The sequence below is a fragment of the Bombina bombina genome, chromosome 1 (genome assembly GCF_027579735.1).
Source record: "Bombina bombina isolate aBomBom1 chromosome 1, aBomBom1.pri, whole genome shotgun sequence".
Classification (NCBI taxonomy): domain Eukaryota; kingdom Metazoa; phylum Chordata; class Amphibia; order Anura; family Bombinatoridae; genus Bombina; species Bombina bombina.
The window spans coordinates 1,354,105,128-1,354,131,616 of NC_069499.1; the positions used below are offsets into that span (position 1 = coordinate 1,354,105,128).

General features: G+C 39.1%; 1 protein-coding gene across 1 annotated transcript in view; it reads left to right on the plus strand.

The window, feature by feature from the left end:
* Positions 1-527: 527 nt before the first annotated feature.
* The window catches only part of THBS3 (thrombospondin 3), a 209,758-nt gene continuing 183,796 nt past the window's right edge, over positions 528-26,489 (plus strand). Inside the window, exon 1 of the mRNA XM_053703392.1 lies at positions 528-773. Within this exon, the coding sequence (XP_053559367.1) occupies positions 686-773 (88 nt within the window). The 5' untranslated portion in view covers positions 528-685. The remainder of the gene's footprint in view (positions 774-26,489) is intronic.

The following is a 26,489-nucleotide window of genomic DNA, read 5'->3' on the forward strand; positions in this document are numbered from 1 at the left end:
CTCCCAGCTTCTCATCCTACCTAGGAATTATTTTCAACAAAGGATACCAAGAGAACTAAGTAAATTAGATAATAGAAGTTATTTAAAAGTGTATGCTCTGTCTGAACCATGAAGGAAAAAAATTGGTTTCATGTCCCTTTAAGGATTGCATTTTTGGCTTCAGGGTCTATAAAAAGTGTTGAACATTTTAAGGAGAGAAGCCAGACTTATGGAATTAGAATGCTTAAATTGTTAGTTAATATAGGCCATTGTTTATAAAATTGCCTTGGTTCACACACAGCCTCTTGAGTTATTGTGTGCAATCTTCTAATAAAAGATTACTTGCGGATCCATTCTTAAAAAATGTGCTGTATAGAAAGTGGCGAAACTGAATAGCCAGTTAATGAATCTAGCCCAGTGTGAAGTGTCTTAGAGCCAGCACACTGTGAGTCCTGCCTTGAACATGCTGTAATTTGGAGGTCTCCTTGTTTGCTTAGCGTGCAGCAGGAGAGGGCAGGCTGAGGAGGGAGGGAGTGTTTGACTGAGATCACTGTGTCATTCAAACCTGAAGCAGCTCAGCTCAGGCAGTGTGAGAGCTGTGAGAGATGTCTGCAAGTGACTGACACCTCTTTGTCTGGGCTTCCTCATCACACATGTTCCTGGGACTCTGAGCACTGAAACATCTGGAGACACACAGGACTACATCATGGGCAAGAACAGGACAATAAGACTTATTCTGGGAATTTACTTGTGTTTGTTGTATGTGGTAAAGTCAGCCAAGCAGGACCCACAAGGTAAGAACCTTTTTTTTGCTTTACCTGACCTGTGTGAATTCTTTCTCACGTACCTGCTTTTCCATACTTCCATGAATATGCCTACCCTCAGTCTACTCACCTGAGTGACCTCCCATTCAGTCATTTTCCAGCTCTCTGAACAACACACCCACTGGATCATCATCCCCCCACTCATCTGGCTACTCTTAAACTTACCTTGCCTGGTTACCCTTCCACTATCCGGTCTGTTTTCCATTGTAACTCATTTTGCATTGTTTTCCATCACTCCTAGCGATCTTATTGCAACTTACCCACTCCAACCGACTTCTGCTATTTCATTACTCACTTTTCTCTCTTGCCAATGTTTTATTTCAGATCTTTCATTCTCTGTATCACTCCCACCCTTTCTCTGGCTCACTATCATCTTAGTGCTTTTCTGCACATTTAATTTACAATTTTTCTGGCCAGAATATATGAACTAAAAGTTTAACTACTGAGTTTCTATAGGGATGTGACATCATATATATGTAACATGCACTTGGGCAACAGACAAGAATTAGTAAACCAGTCTGCCCATTTGATATACCTAAGAAGCCAAAACAATGAACGTCTATGACATTTGTATGTAGCACAGGATGCTATTCCACATGTTTGCCATGCTTTCTGTCCAGCAGACAAGCTGTTCTTAATAGTTGTGTATAGCACAGCATAGGAAAAGCTGGCAGTGATGGAGGAATGTGTGAGAGGTGTGAAGGAGGAAGAATGGGGGAGTATTGCCAGATAACCACAGAATACTCCCAGCTTCCCCCATCTGCAGGTTTATTGAATATTCCATGCTCCTGCAATGCCAGCTAAATTAGTAGCAGTAGCCACTCTCTACTGATTCTACAAATGTTGGCACTTTGTTAATCCTACACATATCTGCTCATATTTGATCCCAAAAACATCTGCTCACATCTTATTCCAGCAATATCTACTCATATCGGACCTAAGCAATATCTGTTCTCCGTTTATTCTCTCAGTATCTTCATTTTCTCAATCTTTCATTATCCGTTTTACTCTTATACTGATCCCACCAATATCAGCTGTTTTATAATCCTAGAAATATCTGTTTTCCAAACAATACATCTCTTACATCTCTTTATCTATAAACAAAATTAACAGTGATTCAGAAAGACACCAGATGTTGTTTATTGTTGCAAAAGTACTACAAATTTCCATATACAAACAGATACAGAACACACATATATAATCCTGAGTGGTCAGGATTGATTTAACTGCAAAGATGAGTAAGCAATGGCATCTACAACTGCCTGCTCTCTGGCTTTTATAATTGTTGAGTCTTATCCTAGGGTAGTAAAATAACGATTAACTCGTCCCCTTTACAACTTTTAGAGGCATTCGATTGTTTGCTAGAAGAAGGAATTATTATTATTATCATTTATTTGTATAGCGCCGCCAAATTCCATAGCGCTGGGTACAATGATAGGGGTATACAATGACAAAGATTTGTGATAAAATACAAAACATAACAAAACTAAACAAATCTAGCACAGAAGGAATAACTCCTCTTTTAAATAAGGGATCACTTGACTATCCAGTTAACTATTTGTTGTTATTAAAATGGCAGTTTTCTAACCTATGAGACACCAGGTTTATAGTAATACAATGTGGGGCCACAGTGGAACGATGCACTTATGACATTACTCATTTGAAAATAAAGAGACTCATTTCAAATCAAGGTAACATGACCCACTAGATGCCACACCAATAAAAAGAAAGTCATTAGTACTTTTGTCAAAATGTATTAAAAAGGTTAATTTAGCTTCTTTTTCTTCTTCTTTTTTTTTGAGTCACATGCACAAGCCCAGTGAGGTCTGTATCATGCACAGTCCACTGAGCATACCCGCCAATCAGCTCTGTCTTCAGCTCAGAGATACTCCTAAAAGGCAAACATGTATTTTTATTCACTACATACCAAGTTTAGAAAAATTAAGTCAGGGATGCAAGCTGCCTCACCCTCAATACCAAAAGTGAGCCATACTTAACACCTTTTATTATTGAATCTCTTTTATTTTATATTTATTTATTTATTTTTTAAGATGGTCAATGTAAAACAATCTATTACAAACAACATACCTGCTTTATAATCAAAAAATGGGGTGGTTGTTAAAAATCTATATCTTTCTCCATGAGCAAAAACTGCATTTTGTACATGGTAGAAAGTTCTTCCCCAAATTTAGCTGTCTGCTGCATGGATGAGTAACACATATAGATGTTCTGTTGCTTCAAATATTTAGAGGTGGAGGTGAACTGAGATAGCACAGCCACATTCTTCACTGCAACTTCACACAAGCATGTGGTCCACATAATCCTGTGGAGGCATACCATCCCAGTACTGCTAAATATCTTTATGGTTTACACACAAACGTAATACAACTTGGTGCTAAGGGAAAGGCAGTGGAACATCAGACTGTGACAGTTAAACCTTAGGTTGGCCAGTAATAGCACAAGAATTTTAGACTTTATGTATATATAGAAACAGTACAGCTATAAACCTCTGTGTGTAAGGGAGAAAAACATAGTATTATTATTGCAGTACCTGTCTATAGTCTTGGTGAGAGACAGTGTGCTTCATCCATTCATGCTAGGCACTGCTGGATACCATATTTCACTTTTATGTACTACGTCAATAATATCCTGTCATAGCACTACCACCCCCCAAGGCCACCATAAAGCCAACCCAAGGATGCAGAGGCATAACTAGAAACCACAGGGCCCAGGTGCAAGAATCTAAGAAGCCCCCCCCCCAAAAAAAAAAAGTGAATTTGATACATATCTTTTATTTTTTTTTACATTTAACACAGACAAAAAATGTGAATCAGCTTACATGTTTACAAAAGGAGGTACCCTGTGCCCACAGTCTGTGAGATGGTCTGACCCCCCCATTACTGTATATAGTGACACTGTTTAACCCACCAGTACTGTATATAGTTAGTCAGTGACTTAGTCTGTAATCTGCCGGTGAGATGGCTGGCCTGACCCTACCCGCCCCAATACTTTATAAAGTGACCACAGTAGTCTGTGACATGGTCCAGCCCCCCGTACTGTATATAGTGGTACTGTATAGACTGACACTGTTTACCCCCCATGCTGCAGTAACCAGGTCTGTAATTTGCTGGTTCCACAAACATACACACACATACATGCATAAATACACACACAGTCACATACATACACACACACACACATAAACACCAATGGTTAAAACAGAAACATAAGCTGGGCCTCTCAATTGCAACCTCTGCACCCCCTGTAGTTTCGTCCCTGCAAGGATGCTGTTCCTCAAAGATCTTGCTTCAGAAGTTTTTGTTCATCTGTATAAACTGGACAACATGGTGTTTTGCACTTTGGCCAGCATTGTGAAATCCCTTTTTTTATGCTTGCTGTCTTAGGCTGTGCTGACCTTGCTGGCCATACATGACCACTGACCCATTGCATGCTAAACCAGGCCACTATTACAGTTACCTACTATGTGCTCCATCTATTCAGAGCCCTTATAGTGCATGGGTAATTGAGAAGCCCTGCAGTTGCACAAAAGGTTGCGTGAGAACAAGGATCAGGATTGCACAATCTTACCTTCCTCCAGCCGATGCTGCATTGGTGGTGGTGAAAATCGGTGGCTATGATCCCTGCCGGGGAAGTGGAACATTGTCTGTCTGCACCTTCTTAAATGGGGTCCTATATCTGAGTACTGGCCTGTTGTCAGCCTTACTTTACAACTCTCCCGTTGCATGATAATTTAGTCTGTGGCATGTGTATCAGTCCTTGTGTCCATGTACATAATGTCTCTGTTCTGCTGACCATACTCTGCTTGTACATATTCTACTGGTCATACCCCCTGGGGGCTGGCGGTTTAGGGGTTAATGAGTTTATTATAGTATTTGCGCTGTGGGGGGTCGGCAGTTTAGAGGTTAATAACTTTTTTAGTGTCAACAATGTCGGGGACGGCAGGTTAGGGGTAAATATGTTTATTATAGTAGTTGCACTGTGGGGGGGGGGCGGCGGTTTAGGGGTTAATAACTTTTTTTTAGTGTCGGCGATGTCTGGGGGGGGGGCGCAATTAGGGGTTTTTAGACTAGGGGTTTATGTTAGGGTGTTAGGTTTTAACGTAACTTTATTTTCCCCAGACATCAATGGGGATTGCGTTACGGCAATCGCCATTCCGCGATTGCAGGTGTTAGTTTTTTCTCTCCATTGATGTCTATGGGGGAAAACGTGCACAAGCACGTGAAGTCAGGCCTTGGGTTTTGTGCAGTATGGAGCTTAACACACCATACCGCACAACAAAAGAAGATTTTTCAGTAACTTGTAATGGCAGCGCTATGGAGACTGCGATATCTCTCATTTTTTGCGTTATTTACGCATCCGGTTTAGCGCACAATTTGTAATCTTGGTCCAAGTCTTTATACTAAAGCACTTAGGGCCAGATTACAAGTGGAGTGCTAAATATCGCTTGCATGCAAGCAATATTAGCTCTCCACTTTGTAATGCCAGTGCAAAATAACTTTAAAGCCCCAAAACAGCCTAGTGCAGTTTTATAATAATTTAGCAATCCACTTGTAATCTAGCCCTTAGTGTAGTATGTACTCCTACTGTTCACTCAGACACTTGTTAACAGCTGCTGGGCACATTTAGTTAGTTCGCAGTTGTCATGTATTTCAGTATAGTGTGTAATTTGAGGTGACATTATTAAAGAGTGGACTATGGCTATGGTGGTTTCAGACCACAACTTTCTTGGCTTGTTTCTGCACAGCTTATACCCTAAGAAGAGTAACTTAGTGATGGGAAGAAAGATCTCTCACACAAAGGATAAAGAAATTCCTGTAGTAATATGGTCCCCTCTGTGGACTGGGATTATAAGAACCTATACATTTTAGGACTGATATGGACAAAAACTGAGTGTTCTCTGGGATTGTGACTAACCAAGAGACTCTAAGAGATTATTATTATAAGATAATAGCTTTTTATGAGATAGGTAGATGAACAATAGATTACAAAATAGACTTATGTATATAGATAATTAAATAATTACCACACAAATTAGGAAAATACGCCTAGTTTTGCGGTAAGGTAAAAAAGCAGCGTTAACAGGTCCTAACGCTGCTTTTTTACGCCTGCTGCTATTACGAGTATTGCAGGTATAGGTGTACCGCACACTTTTTTGGCCTTACCGCAAACCTACTTACGTAAAGATCGTAAAGCCTTTTTTCTATGGGACTTCCATAGCGCCGGTATTACGAGTTTGTCCTAGGAGGTCAAAAAGTGAGCGGTACAGCCTCTACCGACAAGATTCCTAACTCATTTTAAAGTCAGTAGTTATGAATTTTACACTACAACGCTGTAGCATAAAACTCATAACTAAAGTGCTAAAAAGTACACTAACACCCATAAACTACCTATTAACCCCTAAACCGAGGTCCTCCCACATCGCAAACACTATAATACAATTTTTAACCCCTAATCTGCCGCTCTGGAAATCGCCGCCACTAGAATAAGCATATTAACCCCTTAACCGCCACACTCCCGCCTTGCAAACACTAGTTAAATATTATTAACCCCTAATCTGCCGCCCCTAACATCGCCGCCACCTACATTATATTTATTAACCCCTAATCTCCCTCCCCCAATGTCGCTGCAACCTACCTACATTTATTAACCCCATCTGCCGCCCCCAACGTCGCCACCACTATTCTAAATGTATTAACCCCTAGAGTCTAACCCTAACACCCCCTAACTTAAATATAATTTAAATAAATCTAAATAAAATTACTATCATTAACTAAATTATTCCTATTTAAAACTAAATACCTGTAAAATAATAATAAACCCTAAACTACCTACAATGTAACTATTAGTTATATTGTAGCTAGCGTAGGGTTTATTTTACAGGTATTTAATAACTACCTAGCTAAAATAAATACAAATTTACCTGTAAAATAAAACCTAACCTAAGTTACACCAACACCTAACACTACACTACAATTAAATAAATTCCCTACATTAAATACAATTAAATAAATGAAATAAAATTAGCTAAATCACAAAAAACAAAACACTAAATTACAGAAAATAAAAAACGAATTACAAGATCTTTAAACTAATTACACCTAATCTAATAGCCCTATCAAAATAAAAAAAGGCCCCCCAAAATAAAAAAAAAAAACCTAGCCTAAACTAAACTACCAATAGCCCTTAAAAGGGCCTTTTGCGGGGCATTGCCCCAAATAAACCAGCTCTTTTACCTGTAAAAGAAAATACAAACAAACCCCCCAACAGTAAAACCCACCACCCACACAACCAACCCCCCAAATAAAATCCTAACTAAAAAACCTAAGCTCCCCATTGCCCTGAAAAGGGCATTTGGATGGGCATTGCCCTTAAAGGGGCATTTAGCTCTATTGCTGCCCAAAACCCTAACCTAAAAATAAAACCCACCCAATACACCCTAAAAAATCCTAACACTAACCCCAGAGGATTCACTTACCGGAAGAAGTTTTCATCCAAGCGGCAAGATGTCCTCAACGAAGCCGGCAGAAGTGGTCCTCCAGACGGGCAGAAGTCTTCATCCAGACGGCATCTTCTATCTTCATCCTTCCAACGCGGAGCAGCTCCATCTTCAAGACATCCAGCACAGAGCATCCTCTTCAATCAACGTCTTCTTCGGAATGAATATGTCTTTAAGTGACGTCATCCAAGATGGCGTTCCTTAGATTCCGATTGGCTGATAGAATTCTATCAGCCAATCAGAATTAGGGTAGAAAAATCATATTGGCTGATGCAATCAGCAAGGATGAAGATAGATGATGCCGTCTGGATGAAGACTTCTGCCCGTCTGGAGGACCACTTCTGCCGGCTTCATTGAGGACATCTTGTCGCTTGGATGAAGACTTCTCCCGGTAAGTGAATCCTCTGGGGTTAGTGTTAGGATTTTTTAAGGGTGTATTGGGTGGGTTTTATTTTTAGGTTAGGGCTTTGGGCAGCAATAGAGCTAAATGCCCTTTTAAGGGCAATGCCCATCCAAATGCCCTTTTTAGGGCAATGGGGAGCTTATTTTTTTTTTTAGTTAGGATTTTATTTGGGGGACGGTTGTGTGGGTGGTGGGTTTTACTGTTGGAGGGTTGTTTGTATTTTCTTTTACAGGTAAAAGAGCTTATTTCTTTGGGGCAATGCCCCACAAAAGGCCCTTTTAAGGGCTATTGGTAGTTTAGTTTAGGCTAGGTTTTTTTATTTTGGGGGGCTTTTTTATTTTGATAGGGCTATTAGATTAGGTGTAATTAGTTTAAAGATCTTGAAATTTGTTTATTATTTTCTGTAATTTAGTGTTTTTTTTTTGTGATTTAGCTCATTGTATTTAATTTATTTAATTGTATTTAATGTAGGGAATTTATTTAATTGTAGTGTAGTGTTAGGTGTTAGTGTAACTTAGGTTAAGTTTTATTTTACAGGTAAATTTGTATTTATTTTAGCTAGGTAGTTATTAAATAGTTAATAACTATTTAGTAACTATTCTACATAGTTAAAATAAATACAAACTTGCCTGTAAAATAAAAATAAACCCTAAGCTAGCTACAATATAACTATTAGTTATTTTGTAGCTAGCTTAGGGTTTATTTTACAGGTAAGTATTTAGTTTTAAATAGGAATAATTTAGTTAATGATAGTAATTTTATTTAGATTTATTTAAATTGTTTTTAAGTTAGGGGGTGTTAGGGTTAGGGTTAGACTTAGGGGTTAATACATTTAGAATAGTGGCGGTGACGTTGGGGGCGGCAGATTAGGGGATAATAAATGTAGGTAGGTTGCGGTGACATTGGGGGAGGGAGATTAGGGGTTAATAAATATAATGTAGGTGTCGGCGATGTTGGGGCAGCAGATTAGGGGTTAATAAGTATAATGTAGGTGGCGGCGATGTCCGGAGCGGCAGATTAGAGGTTAATAAGTATAATGTAGGTGTCGGCGATGTCGGGGGTGGCAGATTAGGGGTTAATAAGTGTAAGATTAGGTGTGTTTAGACTCGGGGTTCATGTTAGGATGTTAGGTGTAAACATAAAATGTGTTTCCCCATAGGAATCAATGGGGCTGCTTTACTGAGTTTTACGCTTCTTTTTGGCAGGTGTTAGACTTTTTCTCAGCCGGCTCTCCCCATTGATGTCTATGGGGAAATCGTGGACGAGCACGTACGACCAGCTCACCTCTGACTTAAGCAGCGCTGGTATTAAGAGTGCGGTATGGAGCACAATTTTGCTCTACGCTCACTTCTTGCCTTTTAACGCCGGATTTGTAAAAACCCGTAATACCAGCGTTGCAGGTAAGTGAGCGGTGAGAAAAAACTGCTCGTTAGCACCGTACAGCTCATAACGCAAGACTCGTAATATACCCGTTAGTTTGCTGCAAGAAGAAAATACAGTCCAGTAGTGTCTTAATGCTCTGTTTGTCTATAACTTTGTCTGCAATGCCTATGACTATGGGCCAGATTACAAGTGGAGCGCTTTTGCTTACACACAAACACTACCAGAAGCAAACTGTTAATGCATGGGATAGTGCACGTATTATAAGTTAAAAGTAAAAATTTTTGTCCAAAAGAGAAACCCGACACATGCTAACTTCAGATATTGCGTGACCGTGTTAACTTTTCCCCATAGACTGAAATGGAAAGTGTAAACTGGAAAAAAACACTTATTGCTCTCATGCTAACCCAACACACATTAGACCAACTGTCCTAAACCGTAGGTTGTTATGAATATTTTACATTCCAATGTTCTTCACATAGAAGAAAATGTTCTATTTATTTTATATATGTATATGGGCTGGCTCGAACGTTCTTTCATTTATAACGTGGAGAACCCCTTCGGAGCAGAGGTAATGTTCTACAGACGCTTCATAGATGACCTCATTTTTGTTTGGTCATCTACAGAGAGTAGAGCGAAATCTTTTTTCAGTACTTAAATGATTGTCTCCATAGTCTCAAGTTCACCTATGAATGGCAAAAAAACAATGTAAATTTTCTTGACGTTACTCTGATTGGTGATCCCACTGAACACATCATCCACTCAAAGTTATATAGAAAGCCTATATCAGGCAATACTAGTTTACATCAAAAGAGGGGACATCCTCCACATGTGTTCAAAGGGATAGCCAAGAGCCAATTCTTGAGAGCAAGGAGAATCTGTAGCAGTAAAACTGCATACATTGAGGAAAGTAAGGAAATCAAACAAAGACTTAGGAGTAGGGGTTACTCTCCTAAGATGTTGGATCAATTTGCACAAAAAACGTTATTGAGTGATAGAAAACAATTGTACTCCAGTAAATCTATACCAAAGGAAGATAGACCATTGTCGTTTATCACTCATTACTCATCAGATTACTACTCAGTATGTGATATTATCAAGAAATATTTTCCTATTCTCTTGGGAGACACTCAACTACAGCCCATAGTGAAGCAAGGTTTTAAATGTATATATTCTAAGAACCTCACTATAGGTAATATATTGGCACCCAGTCAACTACCGAACAGAAGGAGAAATATGAGCTCTTGGCTGCATGTCAATGGCACATATAAATGTGGTAACCACACAGGTGCAAAGCCTGTGACTCTATTGTGGAGAGTAAGGAATTTTTTTCTCATGTAACACCAAAGAAATATACATTACCAAAGGATGTATTAATTGTTCAAGCAATTATGTTGTGTACCTCATTGAGTGCACTGAACACTTTAAACAATATGTGGGCATGACGAGCAGAGATGTCAGGACTCGCATCCGTGAACATCTCGGCTATATCAAGTATGAAAAACCTTGCTCTGCCCTTTCAAGGCACTTCATTGAGGTACACTGCAAGAACATCACTTCTTTTAAGTGGAGGGCTATTGAAGCCACACGCTTGCCCCCTAGTGGAGGCAATAAGAATCAGATTCTTGCTAGACAAGAAATATACTGGATCATGAAGCTGCGTACTCAGATACCCCATGGTTTCAATTCTGAGTTTGATGTCATTAACCATTGGAGGTAGCAGCTTCATGGTCCAGTATTAGAACCTGGCCTTATTGTATTTTGGCTTTACAAAAAGGGACAAAGTCTCAGACTACTAACATATTTATTGGAGATATGATTTAACTATCCATAATAAAATATATATATATTGTTTATTCAATAAAATAATGAGCTTTATATAATGAGTTAGGTTATTTGAGTACTTTATGGTGAGGGCCATTATGTTGCTTTAACATTTTTTATGGAGCATACAGAATGTAGGTTTATTCTAATGTTGGCAAATGTTTTTCATTGTTCATACATAGGGGCCCATTTATCAAAGGGCTTGCGGACCTGATCCGACACTGCGGATCAGGTCCGCAAGACCTCGCTAAATGCGGAGAGCAATACGCTCTCCACATTTAACATTGCACCAGCAGCTCACAAGAGCTGCTGGTGCAACGCCGCCCCCTGCTGACTCGCGGCCAATCGGCCGCCAGCAGGGAGCTGTCAATCAACCCGATCGTATTCGATCGGGTTGATTTCCGGCGGTTCCTGTCCGCCTGCTCAGAGCAGGCGAACAGGGTTATGAAGCAGCGGTCTTTAGACCGCTGCTTCATAACTTGTGTTTCTGGCGAGTCTGAAGACTCGCCAGAAACACGGCCCTTCAAGCTCCATACGGAGCTTGATAAATGGGCCTGATAGTCTCCTTACTATTCACTTATCTTTCTATATAGGGACCCTTACTATTTTTGCCCTGATGAATTCGAAACCAACACTCCGTATTATTTTATAGCTCTGTTTTATGTAACTAATTTTTACCTTAGTTATGTTTTATTTACATTAACTATTTTGTTAAAGTTGTTTGCAAATGCATCAAATTGAATCTCACAGTGTATATTTAGGAGTCTCCCACTGTGTACATGTATACTGACCTCGTCCCCCTAAAATGCATTTGTAAACCACACATAGATTGCCTAGGTTTTATGTACCTTATCAGTATTAGGTTTGTTCGAACTATCTAACATATTTATGAATATTTGCATTATGTGTAAGTTGTTTATATTATACATATTTATTTGCAATTATATTTTGCATGTATATATTCTTTTGATCATTCTTACAAACCAGTACACAGTACTATCAAGTGTTGTATATGCAAAGTCTTCCTTATGTGTTTAATTATGTATTTAACCCTGAAAAAATCGTTACTCTGTATTGGTGTATATTTTTGTGCATGTTCAGACAATTATATGGTTAACCAGGGGTGTGTCAAGTACCATCCAATAGCCATTAGTTACCTATCCTTTTTAAACAACACATACCTGTGTCTGTTTAGGTTAATGATTACGGCCCAAGCCGAAACGCGTAAAACCTTTCAGTTCATGTGTACACCATGTCTATTTTAAATTTGTACTAATAAAGCCTTTTTTTATTTTTGGAATATTGGAACAACTTTTCTCTTTTTTCGTTTACAAAAATTCATATAATATTCTTTAACATATAATAGCATCAATAGTATGGTGCAGATCCTATCAGAACATAAATTATTTTAATATTATTTATTTATTATAAATAATAATGTGCTTATAGTTGCCTACATTAAGCCACCATATTGCGGTTAGCAGCTAGTTCCCATCTACCTCACAGTTGCCAACATTTAAAAAAAATAATCCATGGACACTTTGCAGCAGAGCAAGCAGGTTACCGGAGTACCGACGACCTACTGTTTAACTGCTCAGCCCACTCAGGTCTATTTGATAGTAATAGTAAAATTAGAATCAAGGTCATCAGAGTAAATACTTAAAAAATATTTATTATATAAAGAAAGAAAATAAAAAAGTAAAACAAATATGTACATAAAAAAACCATCAACATTAAAAAGTGGTGATACAGTTAAAATTGAATGATACTTGCACTATGTCCATGACTGCGGGAAAATTTCTCAGCTGGAATCTGCAAGCTACAATCCGTTACAGGGTTAACCGGCCGGTATGTCCTCCAAACCAACCCACTACGTGTTTAACCCCTTAATGACAACTGACGTACCAGGTACGTCATGCATTAACAAGTAGTTAATGACAATGGACGTACCTGGTACGTCAGTTGTCTAAGAGAGTGCTGGAAGCGATCGCAATCGCTTCCAGCAGCTCTCAGGGTATTGCAGTGATGCCTCCATATGGAGGCATCCTGCAATACCTTTTTAGAAGACTCTGATGCAGAGAGAGCCACTCTGTGGCCCTCTCTGCACCGGTAGCGATGGTGCCGGTTCGTTGGTGGGTGGGAGCGTAACAGGGAGGCGGGTGGGCGGCCCATCGCTACCCGGCATCCGGTTCCTAGAAGTGCAATGTGCACGCCGGGTGCCGGGAGCGTGTGGGGGCGCGCGTGCGCGCACGCGCGCATTACCTGGCACTGACACTGACACCAATGAGGAGGGAAGAGGGGGGGGGGAAAGATGTTTTAATCAAATAATATAAAAGGATCTGGGAAGGGGAGGGGGATAGGGGTATTGTGGGGGGCTGCTACACTACAGAAAACATAAAAAAAAAACAAAAGAACAAAAAACACTTTTGTTTTTGGGGCAAATTGGGTACTGGCAGACAGCTGCCAGTACCCAAGATGGCCGCAATTAGATAGGGGAGAGGGTTAGAGAGCTGGGGGGGGGGGGGATCATGGAGGTTGGGGCTAAGGCAGGAGTCCATCACAGCTAAAATATTTTATTTTTTTTATAAAAAAAAAAAAAACTCCTTTTATTTAGTACTGGTAGACTTTCTGCCAGTACTTAAGATGGCGGGGACATTTGTGGGGTGGGGGAGGGAAGAGAGCTGTTTGGGAGGGATCAGGGGGTAGGATGTGTCAGGTGGGAGGCTGATCTCTACCCTAAAGCTAAAATTAACCCTGCAAGCTCCCTACAACCTACCTAATTAACCCCTTCACTGCTGGGCATAATTTACTTGTGGTGCGCAGCAGCATTTAGCGGCCTTCTAATTACCGAAAATCAATGCCAAAGCCATATAAGTCTGCTATTTCTGAACAAAGGGGATCCCAAAGAAGCTTTTACAACAATTTGTGCCATAATAGCACAAGCTGTTTGTAAATAATTTCAGTGAGAAACCTAAAATTGTGAAAAATGTAAAGTTTTTTTTTTATTTGCTCGCATTTGGCGGTGAAATGGTGGCATAAAATATACCAAAATGTGCCTAGATCAATACTTTGGGTTGTCTTCTAACAAAAAATATATACATGTCAAGGGATATTCAGGTATTCCTGACAGATATCAGGGTTCCAATGTAACTAGCGCTAATTTTGAAAAAAAGTGGTTTGGAAATAGCGAAGTGCTACTTGTATTTATGGCCCTATAACTTGCAAAAAAAGCAAAAAACATGTAAACATTGGGTATTTCTAAACTCAGGACAAAATTTAGAAACTATTTAGCATGGGTGTTTTTTGGTGATTGTAGATGTGTAACAGATTTTGGGGGTCAAAGTTAGAAAAAGTGTGTGTTTTTTCCATTTTTTCCTCATATTTTATTATTTTTTTTGTAGTAAATTATAAGACATGATGAAAATAATGGTATCTTTAGAAAGTCCATTTAATGGCGAGAAAAACGGTATATAATATGTGTGGGTACAGTAAATGAGTAAGAGGAAAATTACAGCTAAACACAAACACCGCAGAAATGTAAAAATAGCCATTGTCATTAAGGGTAAGAAAATTGAAAAATGGTCCGGTCATTAAGGGGTTAAAGGAAAAGATCCTCTTCATCAGGTGTATGACAGCATAAAAATTAAGCAGACAAATAATATGTGAACTCATTTAATAATAATAACAATATTCCAATAGGAGTTAATTATATTTAAATAATACACTATGGGCTAGATTACAAGTGGAGTGCACTTTCGCTATAGCGCTAATTGCGCTAGAAGCAAACATTTTGCGCGTGTCAGTTTGTGCTGGTATTGCAAGTTAAAAGTTATCAATTCGCACTAACCCGACACGTGCAAAAAGTCAAATTTACAATATCGCTCCATTGAAGTCAATGGAGAAAAAAAGTGGTAAAAACCCCCACTCTTGCGCAAACCCGATTGCATATTCTCATGTGAGCTAACCAGACATCAAAATATGAATATTTCACATTCCAATGTTCTGCATATAGCAGATTATATTATATTTATTTATAAATACATATTTCTATATATATATGATCTTATTTTGGTACAATATGTATACCTATACCTATATATGTGAAATATATACAGTAAATACACAGTATAACACTTTATTAAAAACGAATGTAGCATAAATATGTTTTTTCATGGTTTCATCTACTTAAAGGGCAATGAAACCCACATGTTGAAACACTTGAAAGTGATGCAGCATAGCTGTGAAAAGCTGACTAGAAAATATCACCTGAATATCTCTATTTAAAAAAGAAAGATATTTTACCTCAAAAGTTCCTCAGTAGCCACATCCCATTGTAAAGGACTTCTAAGCAGCAAATAAGTATGTCTGTTCCGGGACAGCTAAGGGAGTGAGCTTTCGTGCACACTCATCTTATTTCCCTATTCAGTTTAAGGAAGTTTACTATGAAATCTCATGAGAGTTAAGTGAAATCTCATGAGATCACAGTAAAAGAGTTCATGACCTCAACACTGTTGATGCCGATTGGCTGCTGTTAATTTCTTCATTTTTTTTTTTACCTGCAGCTGGGCAGCAGCTGAGTATAACTTTTTACACAGAACTTATTCTGCTGAGCTGAGGAGACTGTGAGGTAAAATACCTTCCTTTTTTACATAGAGATGCTCAGGTGATATTTTCCTGTCAGCTTTTTACAGTTATACTGCATAAGTTTCAAGTGATTGAGTAGTATGTCCCTTTAACTGCAAAGGGCTCTAATGCACTTCTATATGTGTACATATGTATTAATGTGTTTATATGTATATATATGTCTGTAAAATACATACATACACATATAAATACACATGTACACATATATAAACATATATATATATATACACATACATATACATCTTTAGACATGTATATGTATGTATCTCTATGTTAAAGCCCTTTGTCTGCCTTTTTTTTCTAACACCTGAGACTTCATCTTTGAGCCCTTATAACTTTTTTGTACAATATTGTTTTAAACAATTTTTATTAGATAGCGTTATTAAGAGTGTAACTGTATTTTGGAATGTATTTTTGATATGTTTTGTGACACTTTTTTGTTTCGCGAAACAGTTAACCAGAGCTTTGAAGACACGTATTCATTCTAGCTTAAATTGCGATTGCGCTCAAGTTATAGCGTTTGCTTTCAACTTGTAATACCAGCGTAATTTAACCTGTGCGCAAACGATCGCAAAAATCCAATTTCTTTCCTATGGCATGGAGAGTCCACGAATTCATTCTAATTACTAGTGGGAATTCAACTCCTGGCCAGCAGGAGAAGGCAAAGAGCACCCCAGCAGAGCTGTTAAGTGTCACTTCCCTTACCCTTGCCTGTTAGCTTCTTCCCTCCCTCAAATCCAATCGCAGCAGCGTGAATGCTGTACACATCTCAACACTACTTAGGGTGTGTTTGTTTAAATTCCCATCACTTTCGGCTTCTCATGTTTTTAGACGAGCCTCAGTGTAGGAGAACCGCCTTTGGTGATGGATGCAATGCCGATATGCGATTCATATAGTGAGGGCTCTGCCTGCTTGTCAGCCTGAGTACCATTCCTATCTGGGGGTTTTTTTATGTGGGTGCATTATACTTCATGGTGCAGTTTAATCAAGTGCGTTGAGAGAGAGGCCGTTTCGCAGGCGTGGCCTATTTCAATGCCGATATTCAGCATGAGCTCTCTATCTTCTCATATCCCCTGTTAGTGGCGATCGCATTGCGCGCCTTTACTTTACATTTCTGCACTTCTCATTTAGTATTGATGCGGGCTAGGTGTTGGGGGTCTCCTAATGTTTGTTGGAGGTGGATGGGTTTTTAGAGACTGCTGTAAGAGATCTTTGTGACTCGACTGAGGCTTCCTTTAATCTCTGCTGTGCTTACATGTACAATTTTCTAGAGGTGTTTCTCTGCAAATATTAGTGTTTTCTTTGTATTTGCCGCCATCTGGTGGAAGTTCATGCAAATTTTGCACAACTACTGTAATATTCTTCAATAAATAAATAAAGGTTCCAATATCATCCTTATTAATACTGTAGTATTTATAATTGTGAGGAACTTCTATGTAAATATTTAGCATTATGCAATATTTAATAATATGTTTTCCTAATTTTCTGTAGGATTATTTTGGATCTATCTATGAATGTATGTTATCCTATGTTATAGGGACTTTTATACATTGCTCTCTCTCTTTTATGAGCTGAGTTTTCCCTCATGTCTGTGACATGTTTATAGTCCTATGTGTTGTTTACGGACTTAGAGGTTTTCTCATTGCTGACTCTGTGTGTGATTTGTAGCACAACGTGCATAAGGTAGAGGGCTCTATATCCACCCTAGTCATGAGATCCACTATCCCCACTAAGGATAGTTTCTTTTATTAAGGATCCTAGAGATTAGAAGCTGGAAACTTAAGTAGGATGTTTTAACACCAGATTTTGCATCGGTAACCAGTGGGGTCTGTTGTTGAGGCAGCCTTTTATTGGTGCGACTCCTTGTCCGACCTAATTTCAGAGGAGACTACCATAGAGGAGATCCAAGATTGGATCAAGGCCTTATAGCTGGCTAATATTTTTTTTCCGGGGATGCCAGCATGCAAGAAGTTAAGCTGGTATCTAGCTTTGCCATCAAGCTCGCAGTGCTCTGCTGATAACATTTTTGGTCTGGGTATGTATCATCCAAGTCCAAACTTCTGTCTTTATCTTTTAAGGGTTAGACTTTATTTGGTTGTGGTCTGGCTATGTTATTTTCCAAATAACTGATGGAAATGTATCTTTCCTACCTCTAGACAAAAAGACTAGATCTAAGGGCTGCCAGAATTATAATTTTCATTCCTTTCGTAACTTCAAGGGACTATTTTTCTTTCAAACCAAAGCAATACAGTACTTCTTGGAGGTCCAGATAGCCTTGGAATAAGGGAAAGCAATCCAAGAGACCTTCTCTGAGAATAAATAAGCATGAAGAGACCGCCCCCGATCCAGTCTTGGATCAAGTAGGGGCAAGCTTTACTTCTTTTGGCAGACTTGGATCTGAGATGTCCAAGATCCTTGGGCGGCGGAAGCAGTGTCCCAAGGATACAGGATAGGGTTCAAAGTCTTGTCCCTCCCGGGACAGTTTTATCCTGTCAACGTCATCTACAAACCAGGTGAAGCGAGAGGCCTTCTTAAAATGCGTAAAGGACCTATCTTCGCTGGGAGTAATATTCCTAGTTCCTGTGGCGGAACAGGGTCAAGGATTCTATTCAAACTTTTTTGTGGTCCCCCAATGGAGGGTACTTTCCAACCAATATTGGACCTCAAGTGTCTCAACAAATTTCTCAAGGTTCTGCCCTTTAAATGGAAACTATTCATTCCATTCTACCCTTGGTTCAGGAGGGTCTGTTTATGACTACTATAGACCTGAAGGACGCATATTTTCATGTTCCTTTTCACAGGGAACATCACTGATTCCCGAGGTTTGCCTTCTAGACAAACACTTCCAATTTGTTGCCTTTCCTCCACATATCTTTACTAAGGTTCTAGGGCCCCTTTTGGCTGTGGTCAGATCTCAGGGGATAGCGGTGGCTTAATTTCCGGAAGATTTCTTGGTTCAGGAACCATCTTTTCATTTAGCAGAATCTCTCACAGAAGTTATGTGGTCTATTCTTCGTTCCCACGGTGAAAAATAAATTTGGAAAAGAGTTCCCTGGTGCCAGACACCAGGGGATGCTTAAAGGGACGATCATAAACTTTCTGTTCTTGAAGATTTTCCTTAGGGATGTCAGAAAATACAAAATTATTTATTACTGCCTTTCTCTTCAGTCCTCTATCTGTCCATAGACTCATATTCTACAATGGGTGGAGTTCTCGATTGTCTTCTCTCCACATCCCAGGAGTGGTCAACTAGGAAGCAGATTTTCTGAGCAGGCAGACCTTTCTTCACGGGGAGTGGATAACCCTCAGGTGGGGGGTTCCGGAGTTGGATCTAATGGCGTCTCATGTAAATGCCAAACTTCCAAGGTACGGGTCATGATCAAGAGATCCACAAGCAGCTCTGATCATCGCTCTGGCGGTTCCTTGGGACTTCAGTCTTGAGTACCAATTTCATCCTTTTTGTTCTTTTTGTTCTTCTTCCTCGAGTTATTGCTCGTAGCACTGGAGAGGGCGTCAGTGATTCTCATAGCTCCTGACTGGCCTTGCAGGATCTGGTTCGCGGATCTGGTGAAGATGTCAGCTCTTCCCCCTTGGGAGTTACCTTTGAGGAAGGACCTTCTACTTCAGGGTCCCTTCCTCCACCCAAATCTAGATTCTCTGAAGCTGACAGCTTGAAGATTGAATGTCTAGTTTAGGCTAGGTTTGGCTTCTCTGAGAAGGTCATTGATACCATGCTTCAGGCTCGTAAGCTGGATTTACCATAAGGTATCGCGTATATACCATTATTGGTGTGAATCGAAAGGTTTCTCTTGGAGCAGTTAAGGGCCAAAATGTTGTCTTTTCTCCAGGAGGGCCTGGAGAAAGGTTTGTCAGTCAGCACTCTGAAGGATCAGATTTCTGCACTGTCTATTCTTTTGCACAAACGTCTGGCAGATCTGCCAGTTGTTCAATCTTTCGTTCAGGCCCTGGTCAGATTCAGGCCTGTGTTTAAGCCTGTTGCTCCTCCTTGGAGCCTTAAAGGGACAGTCTAGTCAAAATTAAACTTTTATTATTAAGATAGTACATGTAATTTTAATCAACTTTCCAATTTACTTTTATCATCAAATTTGCTTTTTTCTCTTGGTATTCTTAGTTGAAACTAAATCTAGGTAGGCTCATATGCTAAGTCCTAAGCCCTTGAGGGCTGCCTCTAATCAAATGCTTTTTAAATTGGTTTTCAAAACAAAAAACTTGATAGTTCACGTGGGCCATATAGATAACACTGTGTTCAGGCACAGGGGGTTATTTAAGATTTATCACAACACAATGCTAAATGCAAGACAATAGATAATAAACAGTCACAGTCATAGTCATGTGATCAAGGGGCTGGAAGAAGGTTCTTAGATACAAGGTAAACACAAAGGTAAAAAGTATATTAATATAACTGTGTTGGTTAATGCAAAACTGAGGAATGGGTAATAAAGGGATTATCTATATTTTAAAACAATAACAATTCTATTGTAGACTGTCCCTTTAATCTTGTTCTTAAAGTTTGCAGCAGGCTCCGTTTGAGCTGATGCATTCTGTTGATATTAAATTGTTATCTTGGAAGATTTTGTTTCTTCTTGCTACTTCTGCTCGCGGAGTTTGACTCTGCAGTGTGATTCCCCTTACCTTATTTTTCTTGGGGATAAGGTGGTCCTTCGTACTCAGCTGGGATTTCTTCCTATGGTAGTGTCGGATCGCAATATTAATAAGGAAATTGTTGTTCCTTCTTTTTTTCCCAATCCTTCTTCTCAGAAGGAACGTCTTTCATTACCTGGATGTTGTGCGTGCTCTAAAATGTTACCTTCAAAATAAAGATTCTCGTCAATCTTCTGCCCTGTTCTTTGTTTTCTCTGGTAAGCGTAAGGGTCAGAAGGCCACTTCTACTACTCTTTCTCTCTGGTTGAGAAGTGTTATCTGGTTAGCATATGAGATAACTGGACAACAGCCTCCTGAGAGAATTACCGCTCATTCCACTAGGGCTGTCTCTTTTCTTCTTGGGCTTTACAAATGAAACATTTGTGGAGCAAATATGCAAGGTGACCACTTGCTCCTCTTTGCATACCTTTTCCAAAATCTATAAATTTTATTATTTTGTCTCGTCTGAGGCTTTCTTTGGGAGAAATGTACTTCAAGCAGTGGTGCCTTCTGTTTAGGTCCGCCTGTCTTGTTCTCCCTCCCTTTCATTCTGTGTCCTTTAGCTTGGGTATTGGTTCCCACTAGTAATTAGAATTAATTTGTGGACTCTCCATGCCATAGGAAAGAAAACAAAATTTATGCTTACCTGATAAATTTCTTTCTTTCCGGTCATGGAGAGTCCACGACCGGCCCTTATATTCATTTAAGACGGCTCCATTTTCCTTCGGCCGAATGACTGGGGATTATGGGTAAGGGAAGTGACACTTAACAGCTCTGCTGGGGTGCTCTTTGCCTCCTCCTGCTGGCCAGGAGTTAAATACCCACTAGTAAGTAGAATGAATTCATGGACTATATATATATATATATATATATATATATATATATATATATATATATACAAAAATACCTTAGATCCATTGTCCTAATAGCTAGCAGCTAAGGGCAGAGGTGTAGGGGGGGGGGACTAGGCAGCGGTGTTTCAAATCACTTCAAATTACTATAAACAGGAGACACAGCGGGGGCGTGTCCAAGAAGCGACTGTGAATGGTCGCACTTTCTTAGTGCTCCTGCCGATTGCCTTGTAACCCGCTGGTGTAGGGCAACTTTTACAGCGACTAACCTTATAAAAAGATTGGCACTACTGATACAGTGATCTGTGGGATGAAAATTGGTTGGCTCCCTGTACTTTTGACGCTGGAACACAAGAACGGACAGTTAAAGCCTGGAGCGGCGGCTCAGGACAGGCAGCGCTTCCCCCCTTGGTTTTCCGAGGGAAATTGTCAGGACTGGAGACATTAACATTTCAATCTCTCACTCCATCTCAGCTTTACTGAACAAAAAAACAAACAGGATTTTTTGGAGAAAAGAAATTAGGAGACGGCAAAGAACTTTCATACTGCGTAGCAAATATGGCAGCCATGATGGAACCTATCTTTGTGAACCGCATTGACGCTATTATGATGAGGCTGGAACATCGCTTTCTGGACTTAATACACAGAGCTCCCTGGGACTTTCTGACACAATCGCACTTGGCATATTTCAGCATAGGGGACAGAGCACAAGTCAGTGAGGAGAAGGTTGTGAGGCCTGGAGCCGCGGCCAAGGGCGCTCCCGCGGTTTCCCCTCTACAAAACAAAAGGGAAATCTTAATGAGCACAGCATCGACCTCACCGGCGATACCCCAAAAGATAAAGCCCCGACAAACCAACAAGCTACAAAAGAGGGATAAGCTACAGAGGAGTCTCTTATATACAACCCCTCTCAGCGCTGATGCGATAAGTAATCACAGCAGTGGCGGCGATGCAGAAAGTATTAAGGCTGCTAACCGAATCAAGAGGCCCAATACTCTTAACCAAGCTGTCCCGCGGCATGAGATTGAAGTACCCTTTAAGCAGGGAAACAGAGGAAAATTCAGGCTTGACACATACTCTGATAACACTTTATCTTTAACGGATGGGGCTCTATCCTGGCAGCTGGACATGCCTTGCAATCCCGGTAGAAAAAACTTTAACGAACAGTTCATATCGCAGTTTTATTGGGACAAATTAATGCCAGCATGATGAACCAGTGGTATTGTAAAAGCAGCTACACAATGTTAGTTTAAATATGTATTAATCTTGTTTACCTATGCTAATGTTTCAGTGTTTATATCAGTTGTTATCCTTGTCTTTGTTTACCCAGTTGACCACATGCATTTTTCTGAGGTCTGTTATCAGTGAGCCCTTATGAAACGCTCGGTACTGCCTACACAGTGGAGGCATTGCGGATGTATTAACACCCTTTTAAATCTCTAAATGTTTCCTATGGGGTTATGGGGGGGACCCCGGGGGTGACATACATATACAATTGACAAAGGGATATTGAAATAGATGCTGCCTCAGACTATGGGAAGAAAGGGTAGATTAAGATGGCAACAACAGCGCCCCTCTTGTGGTCTACGGCCGGGACCACAGTTGGGTGTACAGAAAATTAAATAAATCTTTTCAAGCTGTGTTGTGTCTAAAAAGAAAACTTTATGAGCAGTATCAGAGTTATTATTACACTACGAATAACTGAAAATGTCTGTAGATAATTACATAGGCCTAACAAGGTGAAATAGGTCAGCTGGGATTTTGGTTTTGTGTAGATTTGCTACTTCCAAGCTTGTTATGTAGTTCTCCAGTTTGCATGTTTGAATGGTTAATTTTTCGTGTGGGAACCAACTGATAGTAAAGCATCCAGTCCTGACCGGTGCACCTATATAAACTTGGGACAGAAATTAATAATCTCATAATGTTTTTCAATATGGTGCATGACGGTAAAACGTAGATTCTCCTACCTATCACATGTTTGTTAACACCCCCGAACATCATATTAGCCTGGAAACAGATCCATGAGAGGTCTATATTTTATTCATAGGGGGGCTAGTAAAAGAGTTGTTCATATTAATATATAGCTAAAGTCAGCTCTGTAATACAAGACCTTGTGAGTTTGCACTTAACATTTAAGATATGTCACCATTTCTCTTACTATCTCTCAAAATTATATGTAAAAATGGATGCTTTGGTCTCACATCACTATTACATGAACAGGCATTCGATCCAACCTATATGTAACTAATACGATTCATATCATGTATAACTGTTTTATGACTTGTATGTTTTTTTAGACTCTAATAAAGCTCTTTTGAAAACAAAAAAAAACAAAAAAACAGGAGACACAGCAAACAAAGATGCAGATGATCTTACTGTGTGATTACGCACAGCACCGGACTGGGTGAGCTGTTATGGGGAAAAGGATTTTTGTATTATTTAGTCTAACAGCAATTTTCATATTTTTGCACTGTGTGTAGAAAGTGGTGTATGTTTAAAACAACTCATGCTAAAAGCAGTAAGCTGCAGATGATACAGAGTGCTAAAATGTAAAGATTACTGTCAGACTAAATAATGTAAATATGCAAAATCCAGGGATTGTCTTTGGAAATCAGGGGCTGTCTCTGGAAATCAGGGACTATTGGCAACTATGCCACCTAAGTCACCTGTGATGTTAGAGTAGGCACATGACTGCTGCTAACAAATGATAGAAATTGCAGGAAGCAGCTAGCTCTGATGACAGAGGTCCTATCTAAATGGGAACTAGCTCTTACCATTTTTTCCAGCTCTTACTACGGCGGTTTCAGGAAGGTAATTTTAAACTGACTAGTATTTATAATAGGAAGTGACAGGTGCCCTTCTATGGAGGGCCCCTGTAGGTACATGCCTACTGTGCCTAATTATAAATCTGGTCCTGCTGGGAGCTAGCCAGACATATCTGGTATGGTTTAACAGTATATCTACCGGTTGCATGGGTGAGGATGAAAGGCAATTTGGCCACATTAGTTTTTAATTATTTTTCTACAGAATTTACCACTAAAACATAGGGAGAAGAGTTGCAGATAAAAGATTGTGATTGACCCCTTGTTCTCTGGACATGTTTCATGTTTCCATTTAAACAAGCAGTAGCAACAAGGGGTATGCTATGGTTGTGCTGTTTAAAACATGTCTAAAATAAAACAACAGGTATTCTGTAAAAAAAGCATGCAATTTTAAACAATGTTCCAATTTACTTAATTGACAAATTTTCTTGTTTTTCTTGGTATTCTTTGTTGGAAAAAAAAAAGTAGGCTCAGGAGCAGCAATGCACTACTGGAAGCTAGTTGCTGATTGGTGTCTGTATATATATATATATATATATATATATATATATATATATATATATATATAATATATATATATATATATATATATATATATATATAATATATATATATATATATATATATATATATATATATATATATATATATATATATATATATATAGTCTCATCTCATTGGCCCACCCAATGTGTTCAGCTAGCTCCCTGTTGTACATTGTTGCTCCTTCAGGAAGCAAATTTGATAACAGAAGAAAATTGGAAAGTTGTTAAAAATTGCTCTATGTGAATTCCATTTAAGTCTTTAACAGGTCTGCTGAATAGCGCAGCGATTTAAATGAAAGTTAATAGTCATTGGCCAGATTAGCAGTTTTTCCCAGGACTCCCTAACAGGCCGGATTTTCATGGTTACTTGGATGAGAGCAGTTTAATAACCATGTTTACTAATCAGCTGATTATTTCACCTGTGCTCTTGTTCAGATATCCTGAAAATCTGGCCTGTTAGGGAGGCTTGAGGACAAGTTTTAAAACCCCTGGCCTAGAGCAAATAAAACACATTTGTAAAACCGATATCTTGTGAAAAAAATTTGCTGCAACATCACAACTTGCAGAAATACAAAGACAAATTGTAGCTGCCGCTTGTGACAAATTGCAAGTTAAAGGGACATAAAACCCAAAATATTTCTTTCATGATTCAGATAAACAATACAATTTTAAACAACATTCCAATTTACTTCTATTATTTAATTTGCTTAGTTCTTCAGATATCTTTTGTTGAAGAAATAGCAATGTACATGGGTAAGCCAATCACATGAGGCATCTATGTGCAGCCACCAATCAGCAGCTACTGAGCCTATTTAGATATGCTTTTCAACAAAGGATATCAAGAGAATGAAGCAAATTAGAATATAGCTGCAAGCAGCGATAGAGGTGGCCATGCGCATCGACATTGCAATGACATACAAGCAGCTAAGTGACAATATAAAGCTTTATAGAAGTTTTTACAATTCTAACATTAGAAGTTGGAAAGAAAACACATTTTCAAAATGTTTGCGTTTTTCAAGATGGCTGCCCCACCATATGACCAATACTTTCATCACGATCAGATGTAACTCTAGGTGACAATATATGGTTATACAGCAAATTTCACAGCTTTAACATAAGCGGTTGGAAAGAAAACACATTTTTGAAAATTCCGCGTAAACCAATATGGCTGCCACAGCTTGAAACCAATTCCTTCAACATGAACAACTTTGACTCTAGGTCACAATATCAGGTTATACAGCAAGTTTCACAGTTCTAACATAAGCAGTTGCAGAGAAAATAGATTTTTAAAATATTCGCATAAAACAAAATGGCTGCCAGATCATATGATATACAGCCTCCATATTATGCACAATAATTGTCACCATAGATCTCAATAAACATGGCAAAAATAAAGCATTTTTGTAAAACGGTTTTTGTTTTATTATTAATTTAAAAATATCGTTAAGTGTTTTTGAACAATTCAAAATGGCTGCCAAACCACATGACCTATCAACTTCTCTTGAACAAATGTGAATGTTAGTCATAAGATAACTCTGTAAACAAAATTTCAAGTCTGTGCCATAAGCGGTTTCGGAGAAGAAGATTTTTGTAGTTTTTTAAAAACGCGCATACGAAACAAAATGGCCGCCAAGCTATGCATTGTATGGCTTTCAAATTGCACAAACTAATGCTCACTATAGACCTCTACAATTTGCAGAAGTTTTATGAAAATTTGCAAATGTTTTATTTCACGAAGGCGACTGCGCAGTGCGAATTTTTACTGCAATATTGCCTTTAGGGGTCATGATTATGTGTACTCATGTGTCTGCTACACTGTAATATAGTTAAATAGTGTAAACATAATGCATAAAGTGCAAATTTACGCAATTAAACAGCGATAAAAAGGCGAATGGCTCATAGCAGCCATGTTGATTATGGAAAATTCGCAGTTTGAACAAACTTGGTAGAGGACCTTGCAAGGAGCACATGTGCAAAATTGCGCTTTATTGCACTTAGCGGTTGCAGAGAAGAAGATGTTTAAAGATTTTCGCACAAT